Source organism: Cynocephalus volans, chromosome 8 (assembly GCF_027409185.1).
Source record: "Cynocephalus volans isolate mCynVol1 chromosome 8, mCynVol1.pri, whole genome shotgun sequence".
Taxonomy (NCBI): domain Eukaryota; kingdom Metazoa; phylum Chordata; class Mammalia; order Dermoptera; family Cynocephalidae; genus Cynocephalus; species Cynocephalus volans.
Genome location: NC_084467.1, coordinates 87,800,490 through 87,819,340, shown reverse-complemented (window position 1 = coordinate 87,819,340; position 18,851 = coordinate 87,800,490). Strand labels below are relative to the sequence as shown.

Here is an 18,851-nt window from a genome sequence, read left to right as displayed (position 1 = left end):
GAGTCAGATGCTCCCAGTCTCCCCGTCCACTTGGGTGGAAGTGGTAGCCCAGCAAAGGAAGAAGAGGAAGCTGGCAACCTGCACATTAGATAATGCACCAAGTTTTTTAGGATGGACTGTTCTTAAGGAGCATAAAAACAAAAAATCGCAACTTATAGGCAGGGACTATTTTTGTAAATTTAGCATAGTGGTTCTCAACCAGAGGCGATTTTGCTCCCTGGGGACATTTGGCAGTGACAGGAGACATTTTTGGTTGTCATAACTTGTGGGGTGCTAGTGGCATGTAGTGGGTAGAGGCCAGAACAGTCCTCCCTCAACAAAGAATTACCTGGCTCAAAATGTCAATAGTGCTGAAGATGAGAAACCCTGCAAGCAATGACAGGTGTAGTGGTGTAGTATAGGTTCTTGATACATGCTTTATAAGGGATTTGTTTACATTCATCTCTCTGATATTTTACTTTCTCCTCATTATTTTGTCCCCTTTCAATTTCTTCCTTTTCCAGTATAGGTATGTGTATCTAATTTTTTTTTCCTGGTTCAGTGACCATTCATAATTAAGAGGATACTTAACCCCGATTTATTTATTTATTTTTATTTATTTTTGGCAGCTGGCTGCAAGGGGGATCGGATCTGAACCTTTGACCTTGGGGTTACAAGGCCATGCTCTAACTGACTGAGCTATCCAGCCAGCCCCTTAACTTTGATTTAAAACTCAGACAATTCAGGGCTTAAATGAGGGCCTCATACCCAATCCCTTTCTGAAGGTAGTTTTTGGGGAAAGAAAAAATTTAGTAAGTATAAGCAAAGTATTGGGGAAATATATGTGTGTGTGTATATATACGTGTGTGTGTATGTATGTATCCATATATCCATATACACACTCACACACATATATGTGTGTGAGTGTGTATATACAAATATGTGTGAAATTAAATTTTTTTTTTAGTACAGAATGCTTTTGGGGAGGTCTCTGTGGGATAACTCTCTGACCTTCACCTGCTTATCTTTCAGCTGATGGGTAAGAATTTCCATAAGTGCTGTCATCCCCATCTTTAGAAGGTATTACCTTTCAGAATGGAAATTGAGCTCCTTGAAATGCTGATGTGGTTTGGTGAGGAACAGGCAGCAGAGAAAGAGAAATATCCTTCTTGGAGCCTCCTGGGCTGTTAGGCCTGATGGATGAGTTAGTACCTCTCACAGTTTCTAAGAGATGGTGGGCAGGCATCATGTGCCAATTTAGATAAGCAGAGTACATGAAAAAGGATTTGTAATGCTATCCATTATTGGAATCTTTCTTCTCCTTGCCTATTTGCTGGGGGAAAAGAGGGTTATTTTCAAGAGCTCCCTAGGTGAAAGCAGGTAGCTTTCATTCCATGCACTGTTGTAGTAATAACCTCCCTTAATCACCATGAGATAATGTCCCCAATCCACTTCCAACATGCAATTTTTCGTCTTAGAAAAAAGGACAGCACATAAATGCAGGATGTGTCAAAAAGAGGTTGTTTCAGAAGGCAATTTTTCTGCCACTAAGGGTCCATTTATCTCTCTTAGTTTTGGGGGGAGTTAAACAAACAAACAAACCCACAAACCCAATTTAAAAGTTTACATCCTACCTTTCATACTTCACTTGGAATTACAACAACATTTAACATGTATTGCATATTTACACTGTACGAGGCACTGGCCTAATTAGTCCTTACAACAACCCCCATGGGCACTGTTGTCAGTTCCATTTGACAGATGAACAATCTGTGCACCTAGAAAGGCAACTGGCCCAGAGGCTCCCAGGTAGCCTGTGCAGGACGGAATGTGAAATCAGATCTCTGCCTATAGAGCCTCACCTCTTAACCCCTCTCCAATTAGCCACTGTGGAAACAAGACATTTAAAAATGGATTCTTATGAACTTAGACACAACATTCATTTTGCTCAGCAGTATAAAAGGATTTCTTACTTTCTATGATAATAAAGAAAGTTAAGATTAAAATGGTAGCTGGGGCCCACCGATATATAAAACTGTTGACCCATTATATGTAAAGGTAGTATTTCTGTCCTAATCTTCATTAGGGTTATTTTGCTGTACTGGGGACTTTTCTGTTCAGTGAGCCAATCAGTCTGACCAGGATTAAAGTCCAGGATTTATCTTCTGTTTTTTTTTTTTGGCTGCTTGACTTTGGTTCTTAGTGAGAATTCTTAGAACAGTCTCCTTCAAAGAACCTGAGGTTTCCTAAGCTAATGCCACTTTATAGCAAGACTACCTTTGCTTGAACACAAGACTGTTGTTCAAAGTAATTGACACTGTAGATCTTTAATATAAAGCTGGCTAATGCAATTTGATTATAATACTGCAGTTTGAATGTAATCATCAGTGTGTGTTTGAAATTAATTTTATGACTGGCTATATACTTTGAAAGTTCTGATGAATTATGAACATCTTGGTAGCCCAAGCTCTCTTTTTTTAAAAAAGTTTTGTTTTACTTTTAATTGACAACAAATAATTGTGTGTATTTATGGGATACAAGGTGATGTATACATGTATATATTGTTGAATGATCAAATCAGGCTAATTATCATATCCATTACCTCAAATATTTATCATTTCTTTGTGGTGAGAACATTTAAAATCTTCTCTTTTAGCTATTTTGCATTATACAGTACATTATTATTATCTATACTCAGTGTGCTGTTCTGTAGAACACCAGAAATAATTCCTCCAGTCTAACTGTAACTTCGTACCCATTGGCCAACATCTCCCATTTCTCCATCTCCCTCTGCCTCCCTGCGTCCCCCGCCAGGTTTCTTACTAAAAGTCAGGACTACATGCAAAGAGAGGTCCCAATGGCTCTTTCCATGGGATAGCCTGAGTCAGCAGGTGTTAGACCCAGCTATGCCACTACTGATGTGCCTCTGAGATGTGTGGATGGAGGGGCTAGGACTGCTCCTCTCCCCCCCACCACTTCCCCAAGCTAAACAAGGAAGAATTTAGTTTCTTAGGGACTCACAGGCTCTCAGAATGTCTTTGCCTCCAGCATATTGAATTCTTCCTGGAGTGGTGAGCAATTATAACTCTTGGATCTTCCCTTGAGCTAGAGATTCTCTCCCCTTTCTTCCCCACTGAGTGTTGGAAGAATAGAAGGTCATCGGTAGTATACCTATATTTTGTGAGTTTTTATGTGAAGGCCCATTTTTCTAAACTGATAAGAACAGATACTACACTTGATCTTAGCCAAAAGGCCGAGAAGTGATGAAGGCCCATTATTCTAGGGGAAGGAAAAACTTTCTTCCAGCTCTACCCATGGAAACAGAAAATGAGCTTATATCAAAGCTAACACACTTGCCTTAATCATTTAATTCCTCCAAGCATCAGTTTTCTCATTTGAGGAATAATAGTATTCACCGAGGGTTGTCTTAAGGAAATAATTGAGATAATGCTTGCAAGCCCCTAGCATAAGGTTTGATGTAGAGGAGTTCCTTAATAAAGATTAGTTACCACATTCTCTTCCTCAGTCTGCTTGGGAGAAGAGAGCCATCTGTGATAAGCCTAGTGGAAGAAAATCTACCAGGTCCATTTGGGGATTTAATCTTCAACTATAATATCAATGATTTTAGAGCAAGCATGGTACTAATACAGATTCAGGTACACACCTGTCCTTCAAAATACTTTTCCAGACAGAAAATCTTAAGAGTGCTTCCACACTATCAGAAGAATTGTAATATTTTTGAGGATGGTGTCTATTTAATAAATGTTGGCAGAAAGTCTATTTTGGCCATCTGCTGACACCCCTCTCCCCCATATCCATTCCCCTTGTTTTTTTTTTTGGCAGCTGGCCAGTAAGGGGATATGAACCTTTAACCTTGTCTCCCTGGCTACCTTGCTATAAGACCACATTTCCCAGTCTCCTTTGCATTTAGATGGTGCCATGTGACTAAATTCTGGCTAGTAGGCTATTAGCAGAAGTGACCTCTGCATCATTCAGGTCATACCCTTAAAATAGAGCTGTTTGCCCTCCATTTATCTTCTCCTTCTTTAACTGGAATGCAGATGTGGTGGTAAGCTCGCTTTGACCATATAGCCAAGGGCATCCCTTTGAAGTAATAAAGCAGCAAGACAGAAAAAAACAGGGTCTCTGGATAATCTCATGTAACTTGCCACTTCCCTCCTCTTGAATGTCTACCAGTTAATAATACATTATTAATTATGCTCACCGTGCTGTTCAACAGAACACCAGAAATAATTCCTCTAGTCTAACTGTAACTTTGGACCCATTTACCAACATCTCCCATGTGTGAGAGAAATGAACATTTCTATCTTCTTTAAGCCACTGCTCTTCAGGACTCTTTCAAAGCAACAAAACCAGTATGCTAACTATTGTGCAATTTCATGGGGGATGAGTCATAGTGTGGGATTTTTCATAATTTTTTTTATTGATCTGCTGAATTACTCATTACTATCGTGCATTTCAGGGAGTTAACTAGTAAAAGCAGAAAAATTAAGCAGTCTTTGCTCTTAGTGGTTAAAGAATTTATGTTTCTAAATGGTGTATCAAATCTGACACAGTTTGTGTTGACAGCCAGATAATATTGAAAGGCTAAGGTTTGCAATGAAAAAAGAAAGATATTTTATTTTTTTAATCATAGCTCGTCTAAATGAATAGCTCTGGAACAATGGATACTATTGAGTATATACAGCTGATGACTTTAGTCAGGTAATCTTGACTGCAATGTGTTAGTCATATGTAATGGGCAGATAAGTTATTACTAATAGATCAAAGATTAAAGCTATTTTATCTTTATAGACAGTTTGACCAATGGTAATGCCAAACTATATTTTTTCAGTATAATTGAGGGTATGTAATCTGGTCAAAGATGTTTTAAAATTTATTTTTTAAAGTTGGGATCCAAAAAATTTCATAAAACATTTAACAAACCTATATTAAGGACCTAGTACATGTTAGACATAGTTTTTTTCACCAAACTGAAATAAAAGCATATCGAAAAAGATGAAGAATACTTCTATGTACAGACCTGTGGGAAAGAACAAGTATTGCCTTAGAATCAGCCATTGTCAAAGAGCATGTGTCTAATAAGGAAAATCTAACCTACTAGTGCAAACAATCACATGCTACGGTAAGCATGCCAGAGAATTAAAGGGCATTTGGCATACAGCAAACACTAAGTTTGCCCAGAGCCAGACCTGTTGCCTCTAATCCTGAGCATTTAAGAATAGGACACGCAATACAATGCAGCAGCTTTAAGATAACTAGAAGCAGAGAGCCGACACAGCAATGACATTGAAACAAATGCCGGTCTGCTCCGATGACTGGGAACAGAGCAGATGTTTAGAAAGCTGAATAATTTATAATTACACGAAAATAAGTTTTGCATAGGTGATTCTCATCTTCTAATATAACTCTGTAAATATTAATAATTATTTTATGGGCAGATGATACTATCATGATTTGAAACTGCCATGTAGGTAGGTAATAGAGAGAGTTATTTAGTAGAAAAATAAACCCTCTCAATCAGAATAATATTTTGTAAATTAAGGGTTTCATTTGCCATGAAAAATAAGAGACCAAACTGATTTTCAGATAGTCAGCAGCTGTCATGTACATTGCATGCAAATGTAATTTTCAAGGGAATGCAAATAAACATACATCCTGGAGATTGGTAGGGTATGGAGAATTGGTTAGTTATAGGTCTCTCAAATGCTCTGGCAGGAGAGAAGGTGGGTGGGTGACTTTTAATTAGAACCTTGTAGTACACGCTATTTCATAGGAGCTAAATAACTTTAATAATAATTCAATTTGACCTCTACCCAGGTGTTATGAGTTTCCCAAGAGACCTTCAACTACTGTTGTAGCAAGGACATGGCAAGTTAACTGAACATGAGCTTATCCATGATTCTGGAAAGCTTTTTTTTTCCCTTAAAAAAAAGTTCTAGAGAAAAATATTTCTCATGAATAAACCACTTGTGCCTATATGATGAAGTGGCAAAACATATTCAGTAATGTATGCAACCATTGGCTCTCGCCATTCAGAAATAATCACTGGCTCTGTGCCTTGCAACCTGTAACATTTATCCCTAACAATTCTATTTTCTGTCCACTTCATTTTTGCTTTGCATCTTAGTGTTAATTGTTCATATTCGATACCAAGAACAAGACTCTATTATTTGAAGACTAACACATATAAATTCCAACCCTAATAGAATATAGAATAACCAACAAGGAGCAGTTAACCTGAGGTGGGGACATTTGCCCTCTCACAGACAAAAGATGCATTGCAAGGGTAGGGCGTGGATGTATTCTGAGCTGGTAAAGTTAGTCATAGGGGACTGTCCTGGGAAATGGAGAAACTGAGGCCCTATGCCAGCACAGATCCTTTCTCTGATACAATGAGTCTTTGCTCTTGAACATTCTTTATGATCAAGACCTGGAGGATGAATTCCTGAAACTAATTCACCTTTCACTTTCTGGATTGTTTAGTTACTCCTTTGTTCTGTCTTTACTCATGCCAACACAGCCCCAAATCGATGACATCCCTGCTAATGGTCTTAAATTTGTGTTTCACAGTATTGAATATCATTTTGAATGAGATAATTAATGAATTAATGTAAAAGCACTTTGAAAAGTTAAAGGATATAAAGAGAGGTAAACACAGATATAAATTTGCTTTGCAGAGCTTATGATTCTGAAATCTTCTCCAGAAAACCAAAAGACTTACATACAGCAGGTTCTCAGTAATGCTCATTAATATGAATCAAGAATAAGATGGGTGAGGCATGTTGGAAAGGGTCTGGAGTCAGGAAGACTTCTGTGTGACTCATGGCATGACTGTTACTAGATTTATGGCTTTCTGTGCTTTAGTGTCCTTATGTGTAAAATGAGGCTAAACAGACTTTCCTCAGAGAATTATCATTCTCAGAGTAATGCATGCTTAGGGCATAAGATGGGCTTCACAAAGAGTAGCTGTTATTGAATTGAAGTGGGGTGGCAGAAGGACCCTCAGAGCTTATTCTAATCCAACTTTCATCCTACCGTGGTTGGCGGTAGGTATTTATTCTGTGTCAGCAACCATTTAACCCTTTTTCTACTAACATATAGATAAAATTGATAGCAAGAGGAGGTGCTGGGAGGTGGAGATGGGGAGATAAAAGGGCATATAAAAGACGGGGAAATGGAGAGAAAATAAACAAAGTGATGAAGAGAAGTTAAAATATGCCATTAACAAGTACCTCAAAAACCAGGGCACCATTACTACATAACTTTGCCCTTGGCCCAAAGATAGTTGGGTATTCATTCGTTTTATTTTTTAAAGAATTTCAAGGCTTTACTTTTCAGTTTATTAATGTTCATGTCATTACCTAGGCTTCTTCAGCTAGTCATCTTAAAGAAATAGGATTTTAAAATCTGTCAGTTCATCCATCCATCCATCCATTATCCATTTTTCTCATTCATTCATTTATTAAAATATGTATTCACAGGTATTCCTACTATATGCTAGGCATTGTAGCAGGGACTTTTTGTGTGTGTGTGTGTTTGGTGTGGTGGGGTGGGTAGACTTCTTCCTATTTTTTGCTGAAAGTTTGGTTTACTTAGCTTCTTTTGTTAAATTAAAAATGAAACTCCTCATTTAAAAATAATCAGACTATTTGAAAAATTAAAAACAACAACAGATGAACTATTACAAATCTGGTAAACCAATTAGTCAAATATGGAGAGTGAAAAAACATGCTTGGAATGATTTTGACTCATATAATTGCCTCAAAATAATTTCTTGAGTGTTTCTAAGCAACAGCAAATTTAATAAGAAACAAGGGGTGAAGGTTTTTTTTTTTTTCTCCTTTTTTTTCCTTCTCTTCTCTCTTATGTTATTACAAGAGAGCAGCTTGTCTATCTCACTGCTATGTGGTATTAGATATGGCTGGTTGGAGCAGGAAGAGCAGGAAGGCAGAAACATTTAGAATGTGATATTTTTCATGTAACATATCTTGCCTGTGTTTGATAAAACATTACTTTTGTTAAGGTACAATTGGTCTGCACAGGTAGATAAGAGCATGAGGTAGGGGTTAAACTTGGATAGAAATCATAATGAGCTAAACTTTGATAAACTATAACCAGCAACAAAAGACATTTAACCTTTATGTTTCTACATCAATGTTTTGGGTTCCTTTTTGAAACTGAATCTTGCTTTCTATCTTTAGAGTTAACTAAGTAGATTATTGCTTTATATGATATTGATCAGAATGTTTTTTCTCATATTCCATCTCCATTCGTGAAGAAATTTTCCTTAAGTTATGTGGGATCTGGCTGTCGCTGCTGTAACAGCCCACACCTCGGCTTTTCTCATGACATACAGTCTTGTGGAAATCCAGGGCTACACATGCATCTTTGCTCATCTGTGGAAAGCAGTTTCTAACTATTTGGGGAAAATGAAAGTTCATTAAAAGGAGGCAGAAGGTCAGAAGGGTACTTTGGAATATTAACATAAATCCTTACTAGAGAACATTTAATCATAAGTAGCTTATCCTTCTCAAAGGGAATGCAGTGTATTTGCATCATTCTCCTTGGCAGTTAACCTTTTATATTTTATGCTTATGACATTTCTGTCAGGTGCTCTATGTGCTCCAATTCAAGGCAGAGGTCTCTGGACACAGTTCAAGAAGTAGAAAGTGTCTGGAGGGGAGCTTGAAGCAAGGCAATTTGGCAGAGGGAGGTCCTGGAGAACTGTGGGGCAGCCAGATAGGAAAGAAGGACCCAGCATGTGAATGACAAGTTGCTGGGGGTGTAGATCCTTTGGAGACTTCCTGGGGGTGCTTGAGGTGTTGTTCTGGGTGTGGTCTATTGGACAGAGTAAAGCAACGGAAGTGCTGGAATAGGATTTTTAAAGCAGCCTATAAATTTTTGCACATGGATGTCTCGACTGAGAAGTCAGTGCACCTGTGCCTACAATCAGGCAGTTAATGGTTCAGTGGTTGCAGTAAGAGCCGGCTCATTTGGGAGGCAAATTGAAACTGTGCTTAAGCAAAGTATTCAGAAGAAAGTGTACAAAGTAGCTTTCCTCCTGGGAACATTTCTTCCTAAGGCATTAATCAGAGCACAAAGCAAAATAGTCAATAATATTGTTGAAAAGCTAAGAATGTGATTCAGGGAAAAACCATGGAAACCCACTTATTTTCTGAAATGTTGGTTCTTTCTGCAAGAAAAGATGAGAGGATGAATAACCAGACATGCTTTACTCAAAGGTTATGTATGAGTCAGGGGACCCTCAGTGTTTTTAATATGTTGAGTATTTAGGTGAACATCTATATAAAGTATAGACATTAGACATATAGACATGCATGTAAGAGTGAAACGATAGCATGATTGGAAACAAAAATGCTATAAAAGGGTACAGTTTACAAGATTTAACTTCTGTGAATTTTTTTCTGCAGGATCTAAGGCACAATTTTATTTTTATGATTAGTACTTTTAATTATGTTTAAAATCCTGTCTCAACTTTTTAGCTGTATGACTTGGGGTAAATCAATCTCTATAAATGTCAATTTTTCTCACCTGTTAAATGTTAACTACCTCATAGGGTGGTTGTGAGAATTCAATGAAATAATATATATAAAGTGTTTAGCACAGTGCCTGGTTCATAGCAAATGTCCTATAAAAATTAACTCCTCTTAGCATTTTTGCCTTTAAGGCATAGAGAAAATTCATCAATTATTTCCAAATAGAAATAATCCTAGTTGGGAGGTATTCTCAGTTTACTCAAAGAAAAATATTCTTTGTAATCACATAAAGAAGTGAGAGATCTTGGCCCCAAAATAAAAACATCTGAATAAAGGTCCAAGCAGTGTCCTTCTTTTAATTATTTTTGGCTTTTAATGAGAAATAGTATTTAATATGTTTTGAACACTCACCATGTGTCAGGTCCTCTGGAAAATGGTTTATTTCCAGCAGTCCTGTGAAGTGGCCTTAATTGTCCCACTATAACAGGCCAGGAAACTGAGGCCCAAAGAAATGAAAGAGCGTGGCCAAGCTTATGCACCACGGTCAGAAGAACAGGGATTTGAAAGCCAAAGACTGTGCTCTTTCAGTTCATCTCACAAAACCGTGGAAGGAGAACGAATGAAAACTTCATGGGCAAAGTTTGGCCCTGCTACAGACTCTGAGGTAAAGCAACATTTCTATTTCAATATTCCCATTAAAACCTTATCCTCTAACTGAGCAGCCTGCCAGAAATGGCAAACGTCATCCCCGAGCAGGCACCTAAGTCAAGTGATAAATCGTCTTCCAATTTGGGTCAATATTCCTGCTTAGGAAAGGAGGAGGGCTCTGCCTAGTTCAACTTCATCAGTTAGCTCGATTACTGTTCAGAGCTAACACGATATTGTACTGATTTAACTGGCAATAAAAGCTTCTTAAGCACTGTGGGTAGTAGTTTAGGAGAAAGAATGAATTTAAAAACATGCACCTTATTATTTAGCAGCTTTAGAAACATCTGAGAAGAAAATGTTCAGTTAGCAGGTAAAGCTGCTTTGGCAACGTGATTTCTATAATGCTGGGCAGTGCGGAGGCTGCTTAATACAGACAAGGCACAGATATTTTTGTCTTTGTATGTTGCTTCAGAACATTCTGTTTCTTGCACGTTTTTAACCAAATAACATGCCTTTATGGGCCACAAGGATGCAAATTCTTCACTAATTCTTTGCAAATACATCTTTTTAGGGCAGTTTCTTAAACAAAGCAGTTTGCTGATTATTAGAGATAGTACTTGTCTGTGTTAGGTATTTTACTATTTCCAGAATATTTATATCTACAGCTCTTTCATTTTCCAGTTGGAGACCACTGAACCTGGCTTGCTTTGGGACACATGTCTACACTTTACTGGCTCTGTGACCTTAAGTAAGTACCTTAGCTTCCCTGAGCCTGTTTCTTCATCTACGAAATGGAGGTGTTCATGCTTTCTTTTTAGGATTGCTGTGAGTTATTAAATGACTTAATGTAAGTTCAAGTGCTTTGTAAATTGCACAAGGTCCTTGTGAACCATCAGTGTTATTATTTATATTGGAAACTAAAATCATTTGTTGATCTGTTCATAAAGGAGTATTGATGGGTTAATCACATCCTAAAGATCTAAAATAAAGTTGTACAGAGATGCTAGAAATTTGCTAATGAACAGACATGCAGTTGGTAATATAACAAAGAGAACTGAAGGACATGGAAGAAGATACCAAGTGCGGGAGGAGCTTTTTGGAGAAAGGAAAGCAAAGGAACAGAACATGCTTCAAAGATTTCCTGTAAGAGATAATGCCTTTCCAGGCCACAGTGGTTTCTGTGTGCCATCATCTTAAAGGCAGTGTAGGGTAGTCAACTGAGTCAGTGCCTGATCCGTCACTTCCCAGTTTTATGAATTCCTTAATCTCTGCAAAAAGTGAAGATTATAATACCTACTACCTACCTCACAGGGTTATAAACATTAAATAAGAGAATGTATGTAAGGTGCCTGGTGTACACATGGCTCATTAAGTATCCCCTCCTCCTCCTTTTTAATTTTTGGTCAGACAGGAGCTCTAACTAGACAAGCCACTATCAACACTATTAGAAGACTGTGTGCTTCTCAGAGCATTCAGGCAAGATCTAAAAGCAATCAGTAGAGTCCTAGTAAATACTCTTGGGATTACTCAGAATGCTGCCCAAACTTGTTAATGGAGTTTGAGTAGATGTAACCACTTCAATTATCTTTAGGCGCAGAGAAAGTTGTAGATGTACAGCATGTGGAAAGACTCTAAAAGGAAGTTCTGAGGGGAAGCAAGAAGGTGTCTGTGCAGTGAAAATGTTTACAGGGATGAAATTCAGGACTCCTTCAGAGATAAGTGTTCTGTGTTGAATGAAAAGTAATCATCAGGTTAAGCTGAACTCTGGGTAAGAAGCTCTTGTTAAGGGATGCCTTACAAAGAATTGAGTTTTCCAAACTGGAGAGTTGAGTTATTGGGTTATTTTAAAAGTGTTTATAATCTACGGTTTGGAAGCACTTCATATCTTTTAGCAAACACCTGATGGGTTTATAAAAATAAAAATTTCAATACTATAACCTTTTAATTTAAAAAACATCTAAATAAGGATGAGCAGTCAATGATTTTTAGCTATTAAATATGCAACTGCATGTAAATTAAACAAGTAAAATGGAAGTCATTTGAAAATGAAAGCTTTTTTCCATGCTACAAACTGTAGGCCTAATGTCATTTGTTTGTATAGTGTGGTGGGTATGGACAGAATGTGGTCATAGCATAGCTACCGAATACTTTTGTTTTCCAGGTCTTTCCTATAGTCTTCACCAAATATAGTGAATTAAAGTGAGAGAGGTTTTGAATGTTGTTTGTATTTCAAAGATGGGTAGACTTTAAATTACTGTCATGATTATACCACAAGAAATTTTCTTTTTTCCATGTGTAGGTTAGAAAATGATTCTGACCTTTCCCATATCTGTTTCTTCTGTGCTATCTTCTGTTTTTTGTGGTGATACTAATAATCTCATCTTATAATTAAGCATTCCACTTTTTTTCATGTCCATCACCTCATTTTAAGCCAAGGTACTTTGCAAACTTTACTTATTACATCAGAAGTTTCCTGACTGTGCAGATTGTGCATTATGGATAGGAGGAAAGGACATCGAGAAATGAGGTAAACACCTATGATCAAATAATCAAAGAGGAAGAAGAGGGAAAATGTTAGTGGAGTATCCCTATGGCATCTTCTCTTCCAAAGTATCATGGCTGTGACTGGGGAGGGCCTAGGAGAGGTGTGATGGAGGGACAGTCACCTGTCCTAAGGTGAGAGTGGGAGCTGGGCTGTGAAGCAGGACTGTTTTTTGTGAACCTTCCTTGTGCATAGGTAGGTGCTAGCAGTTTAGCACATATATTTTTAAATCTGCTCTACAACATTAAAAGGAATTATTATTATGATTTTGTAGAAAATAGGCTTAGAGAGGTATGGGTAAGTCATCAACATACATTTAAATAATAAATCTACTGTTGCTACGTTAAGGTGATGTTTCTAGTAAAGTTTCTATTGTTGCTTTCTGCTTGTTCTACTAGTCTTTTTCAGAAATCAAAATGCAAGATCTGACTGTGCCCCTGAAAGTGAGAACAGCTCTTCTATATACAACACGGGAGAAAGCCAAAATAAAAGTAGTAATGGATCATCTCAGTGAGAATCAGACCTGAGAATACTTTGTTCTAGAACCTGGATCTGGTGCTGGTCTTGCTGATTTTGCTTCTTCATCTCCTCCTGTTCTTTTCCGCTGCTGATTCCATCTAGAAGCCATTTCTCCCTCAAGGCCTTTTTCTGATAACAGGAAACAAAGATATGATCTTGTATCAGTCAACAATCCAAAATCTCTTACTGCTTTTAAATCCTATGAATTTCAATAATGGACATATTAAAGAAGTATTTTCTCTCATTGCTTTACCTCAATAAATCTGGTGTTTTCCTCCTTTGCAACCTTGTTGACCTCCTTCCAAAGCCAGTTTTTATGTATCTAAATCCTATTTATTCTTCAAGGTCTAGTTCAGGCAGCTCCTTCTCTATGAAGATCCCTCACCTCCACACCCCCTGGAGCCAAATCTTCATCCTCAGAGAACTCTCTTTCTTCAGAATCATGCTGCACTGTATGTTAATCACAGGGATATAGGGACCTAACAATGTGATGTCTTCACTGTTACTTGTTTGGGTGAAGGATCTGTATCTTATGTCCTTAAAAAAGTTAAGAGCTCTTTAAAGCCATTTTGATACTCTCTCCAGTGACAGCATGTAACTGCTCCAAAAACGTCTTCGTGGGATTAATTGGAGTGGTGGACAAAACAGAAGGTTGCTGTTGTATCTTAAACTAATTTAATGTTAGTCTTAGGCTGTGTAGTAGACATTTATTATTAAACTAACATTAAATGTGGTAAACATTTCATGTTAGTCTTAGGCTATGTGGTAGACAGCAACCCTTCTTTGGGGAATCTCCCTGGTTCTAGACACCCTTAAATTTTGTTCTCTACCATCAATAATATGATGAACGAAATTCACCAGTCCCTCTGAACATCGATGACTTGAATTTGTGTCAACTTTAATAACATAAAAAAGACTTTCATTTCATCATATGGAAAAAAAAATACTCTTGAATTTGCTGGAAGGAATTAAACTTTTGGACCTAAGCTAAGAAGACTTAAAACAAATGAAAGAGACCTGTAAATTTTGGAGAGGCTTTAGTATCTCAAGTAGAAACTGTCAGATATATGGTTATTTTCAAGGAGTGTGAGTTTCTCCTCTTCTTCCTGGAGAAAAGGGTTGTCATTTTGTATCCAATCTACCACTATAAATTATTTGTTCACTTATTCATTGGTAATTATTCATTGGGGATATACTATGTCTAAAATGGTGAAGAGAGAATGGGAACTTTTCTTTATTTTCTGGAGCTTCTTTCTCTTATAATTAAAATGAGAGCAGGTAAGAAGAATTTTGTGTTTTTCTTTTTCTTTTAAAGGATGCTAGAATTAATACCACTGGGATATAAATGTCTCTGAATTAAAACATCTTAAAATTAAGCTTGGTTGTGCTAGGTAATTACCAAAGGATGGTTATTTTAAGGCATTGGCTTTCAAACCATTTTTTAAAAATAAAATATTACACTGATTACAAATAAAAATATTATATGGAACAATAGCTTGGAGAACAAGAAAAATAAAATCTGGACTTATACAATTGAAGCACTGAGGGGGCCTGGAAGCTTATGGGTGCACAGAACACGGACTGAAATCCACTAGATTAAGTGAATAACATCCTCTCCCAGATCATCATATTTGCGTTGGCTTTTCCATTTAAGCAGTTGCATGTGGACAACACACACCATAAGAGAAAATGGTATTATTACACCCTGTGGCCAGATATTCTTTCCCCCAATGTTACCTAAACAATTTATTATAGCTATTTTGCTGTTTGCAAAAACGTTTGTTCACAGACCCAATACACATTATTAACATGGCTCAAGATTTAGCTCCTGAGGTCAAAGGTACCATGAAACTCTGAACACATCAGCATTTTAGGAATTTACCTTTATTTTAATTTATTTTTATTTAATGGAATTTGAAGGTAGCTAATGTGTAGTGAAGACAGATGACACCTATCGAAGTAAGTTATAATACTTAGAAAGCACCTGTAAGGATAGTTCCAGTCAATTGCACACATTTCTCTGTAAGAAACACTCAGGTGGGATGGTCATATGAGGCTGAGTTACAGAGGATTGAGAATGATTCTTGTGACATGATTAGGTTAACTTGGGGTGACATTCTTGTTGCTTAGTCTGGTTAGGAATAAGAATTTTAACTTTAGTCTTATAAAACTTTGTTCATACTTTACAAATGGTCATTTACCCCTGGTGGAGAATTCTTTGAAGTTAAATATAAGATATACAATTTGGATGTGCAATCAAAATGATCTGGTACAATCACGTACTGTAGTAATCAAAACACAGTTATTTTGCTTTTATGCCACAGTTGAGACTTGTGCTTTAATTTATGAGGTTCAAGGGTATGATAAAATCTATTTCACAACACTGAAATTCTGAATCAAAAGCCATGTGAACTAAATGATAATATAAGACATGCAGGTGATAGAAGATCTTTCGGCAGTTTTTTTTAGGGAAATGTTCTCCTGAAGTACTTCTACATTCTATCCAGCATTTTAATTCTATTCCTAGACTTTAGGAATACATTAGTTTTGTTATACCGTAAATTAAATGGATTTAAAGAAAAAAAAACATTTTCTAGATTGAGTGTATTTTGTGTTTCCTAGTGGCATGAGATTGTGTTCAGATTACCAGGCAGGAAAATCCATTGTGTACAAATCTCAAAATCGTCTGAATATTAGAATGTTAATAATATTCCCAGAAATTCCCTTGCTAGCATGTCATGGGTAGATCATCAGGTTCAGGTGCTAAAGAATATGAGTGAGTCACTACAACTGTTTTGTTTTTTGTTTGTTTTTTGGTGGCTGCCGAGTGCGAGGATCTGTTTTTTTGTTTTGTTTTGTTTTTGCAGCTGGCTGGTACAGGGATCGAACCCTGGACCTTGGTGACTACAACTATTTTAAAAGGTGTGTGTACTGACGCTGGAGGCACACTTTGTAAATATTATTTAATATGTGTTGCTGAAGTGTAATGAAATAGTTTGCAGTTGGGAAAGTGGTGAGAATAGTCATGGGAACCACTAAACTGATGAAGAAGAAAATAAGAGACAGGTTTGTAACTACAGAGGCCAACAGAGCTTTCTTGACTTGGTGAACATATTGTAGGCTTGATTTTTAACATACTTTTGCACATTTTTGAAACCCATTTTGGAATTATGCCTAGTTGCTTTTTGGTATAGCCAACGATTTTCTGCAAACTTGGAAGAATTTTCTTGCAAACTATTGAAACACTTGCTCTTTCTTTTATGTCCCCTTTGCAGCTTATGTCTCCGATATAGTGTGTTCATCACAGGATAAATGCCATTATAAGTTTGTGTGTCAGTTACCATTTTAAGGGCACAGGCCAGGTTTTATTTATTTTATATTCTTAGTATCCAGCTTAGTACCTTGCACATAATAGGTGCTTAATAAATGTTTATTGGCTGAAAGGCCCTACGTACACTCATATAAATTCTATTCATCAGTTAAGACTCAGCTTAAATTCCACACCTTTAATAGTGCCTTCTTTGGCCACCTCAGATTAAAGAATTAATACTTGTACTCTAAATATAAAAACTATCATTTATCTTGTCTTATTCAATCTTAAAATTTTCAAGTTAGGAAAAAATTATTTCCTCCTCCTTCCTCTGTCCTTCCCACACACAACTCTTTGGCCCAGTGCACAGCTTGTGCAAGTGGATAGTACCTTTGTGCAGAGAAAATGAAAACCCCTTCCTTCGGGTACAAGCAGCCCTGGGCTAGAGTGCATGTCTGGCAAGGGAGTTTGGGCAGGATCTTAGCACCCCCATTTTGGATGCCCTTGTGCAGTACACAATCTGCACAACTGTGTGCAGCAGTCCCAAGCATGATAAATGTTTCGATTAGATTGGATTAGAAGCAGCCTCCTGGGTTCCAGAAAGCAAATCAATAGGGGAAGATCATGCATTATTTTCTGGACTGTTTTTGGCAAGTACTGAAATGAGGTGCCATCTCAGAAATGAACATTCAGTGAGTCAGGCTTTTCCTATGTGAAACTTACTTCCTAGAATGAACTTAGGGGATTTTTAAACCTTTTCTTCTATTGAGAGTTCCATTGTTATTTGGCTATCCATTCTTCAAGGATACCAATTGCTAAATGCTGGAGAGCTATTAGTTTGCTTAGAAGCAGGACAATGTTCACTATGAGATCCAAATTGTGTGTAAATTGTGTGTGTGTCTACGAGAGAGAGAGAGAGAGAGAGAGAGAGAGAGAGAGAGAGAGAGAGAGAGAGAGAGAGAGAGAGAGAGAGAGAGAGAGAGAGAACCCGCACAGGCTCTGGTTTTGGATTTAGAAATGGCCTATCTCAAAAATTGTTCTAGATTTGACTCGTGACTTCATTTGAATTGCACTGAAATAACCTGGTAAAATTTGTTTTTAGTTCATTGATTTTCTGGTAGTACATAGTGTATTTCTTGAGTATGTCTACTACTCATGTAAATTCAAGGTGACATATTGTAAGGATAGTAGGCTTTGAAACTATCCATCAAACATTGGAAATGTCACCCTGCATAGGAGCAAAGCAGCAAATAGAATCCAGAGAACTAAGGCTAATTGGAATCTTAAAATTATGTTTCTTTTCAGAGGTGGTTACTTGTTCCATTAGAAAAATGGATTTAGCTGCGTGTAGCAAGTTTAAAGTAAGTTTGTAGACCCCACGGATGTGTGCAGCAGTGTTTCATTGAGGGGATTCATTAAATCTATTGATAGCAGCCCTGCCAGATAAGTAGTTTCCTGCTTGGGCCTGTTCACAAGAAGCTCCTGTTTGTCATTTGCTTGCATCCTGTGACTAAGCTACATAATAAAATGTTGAAACTCAGTGTGCTTTAATTACAACATGACCACGCCCAGTCAAAGATGTAAAGTCTGATTTGAAAAATGGAGGTTTATTTCTGGTAATGATCTCATATTCTGTCAAAACAAACAAAACCCAAACCGTACTCAGCCAGCATTGGGTTCATTGCATTGAGCGTTTAAATACAAGCATCCCTGACCAGGCCAGACCCTGTCTACTCTGCACCCCGCAGGAATAGCTGGCCTTTCATTGATTTCAAAAGGAACTTCCTAGCTGGATCCACTCCCTAGGGATGTTAAGCAAGACTGTACTCAGGGCCAAATTCCCAAGGCTGAATTCTCAAGGTTACCCAACAAAATTAGGAAACTCACTAGTAAATGATAAAAGTAATAAAACCATGTTTTCAACTCCCATGTTTGCCTTAAGGTACTAATCTCACATGCAAATATTACTAACTTGTTGGCCTCTCTTATGGTTATTAGAGTGTTGGTAAAACTACACTAGAATTTTTTTCTTTTCTAAAGCATCTTTACTATTGAAATTTGAGTGCCTTTAGGATATTTGAATGCAAAATTGTTGAAATTAAAGTCATAAGTTACCTTCAAATGCTGGTGCTTTAGTTTTTCTTCCTCTATTTTCAGACGCTTCTGTGAGATTTCTTCCTGTATTTTTCTTTTATCCTGAAATAAAAAAGTTTCAGCATAATTTATTTCTAAAATTTGATTGAATATGCTTCCTTGAGGCAGTTGTCATTATCTGAATGGCTGGCGAGCGAGCGATAGGCTCTTGGCATTGCTATAAGCTGCTTTGAAAACT

The 18,851-nt window shown here is 37.2% G+C and overlaps 1 protein-coding gene and 1 pseudogene across 1 annotated transcript in view; both read right to left on the bottom strand.

Annotated features, from left to right (window-relative positions):
* Positions 1–18,851, bottom strand: part of PALMD (palmdelphin) — a 51,184-nt gene that overhangs the window by 11,372 nt on the left and 20,961 nt on the right. The window contains exons 2-3 of the mRNA XM_063106357.1: positions 18,635–18,715; positions 13,214–13,338 (exon numbers count right to left, since the gene is read on the bottom strand). Of these exons, the coding sequence (XP_062962427.1) occupies positions 13,214–13,338; positions 18,635–18,715 (206 nt within the window). The remainder of the gene's footprint in view (positions 1–13,213; positions 13,339–18,634; positions 18,716–18,851) is intronic.
* LOC134385447 (U2 spliceosomal RNA) lies at positions 3,130–3,244 on the bottom strand (annotated as a pseudogene).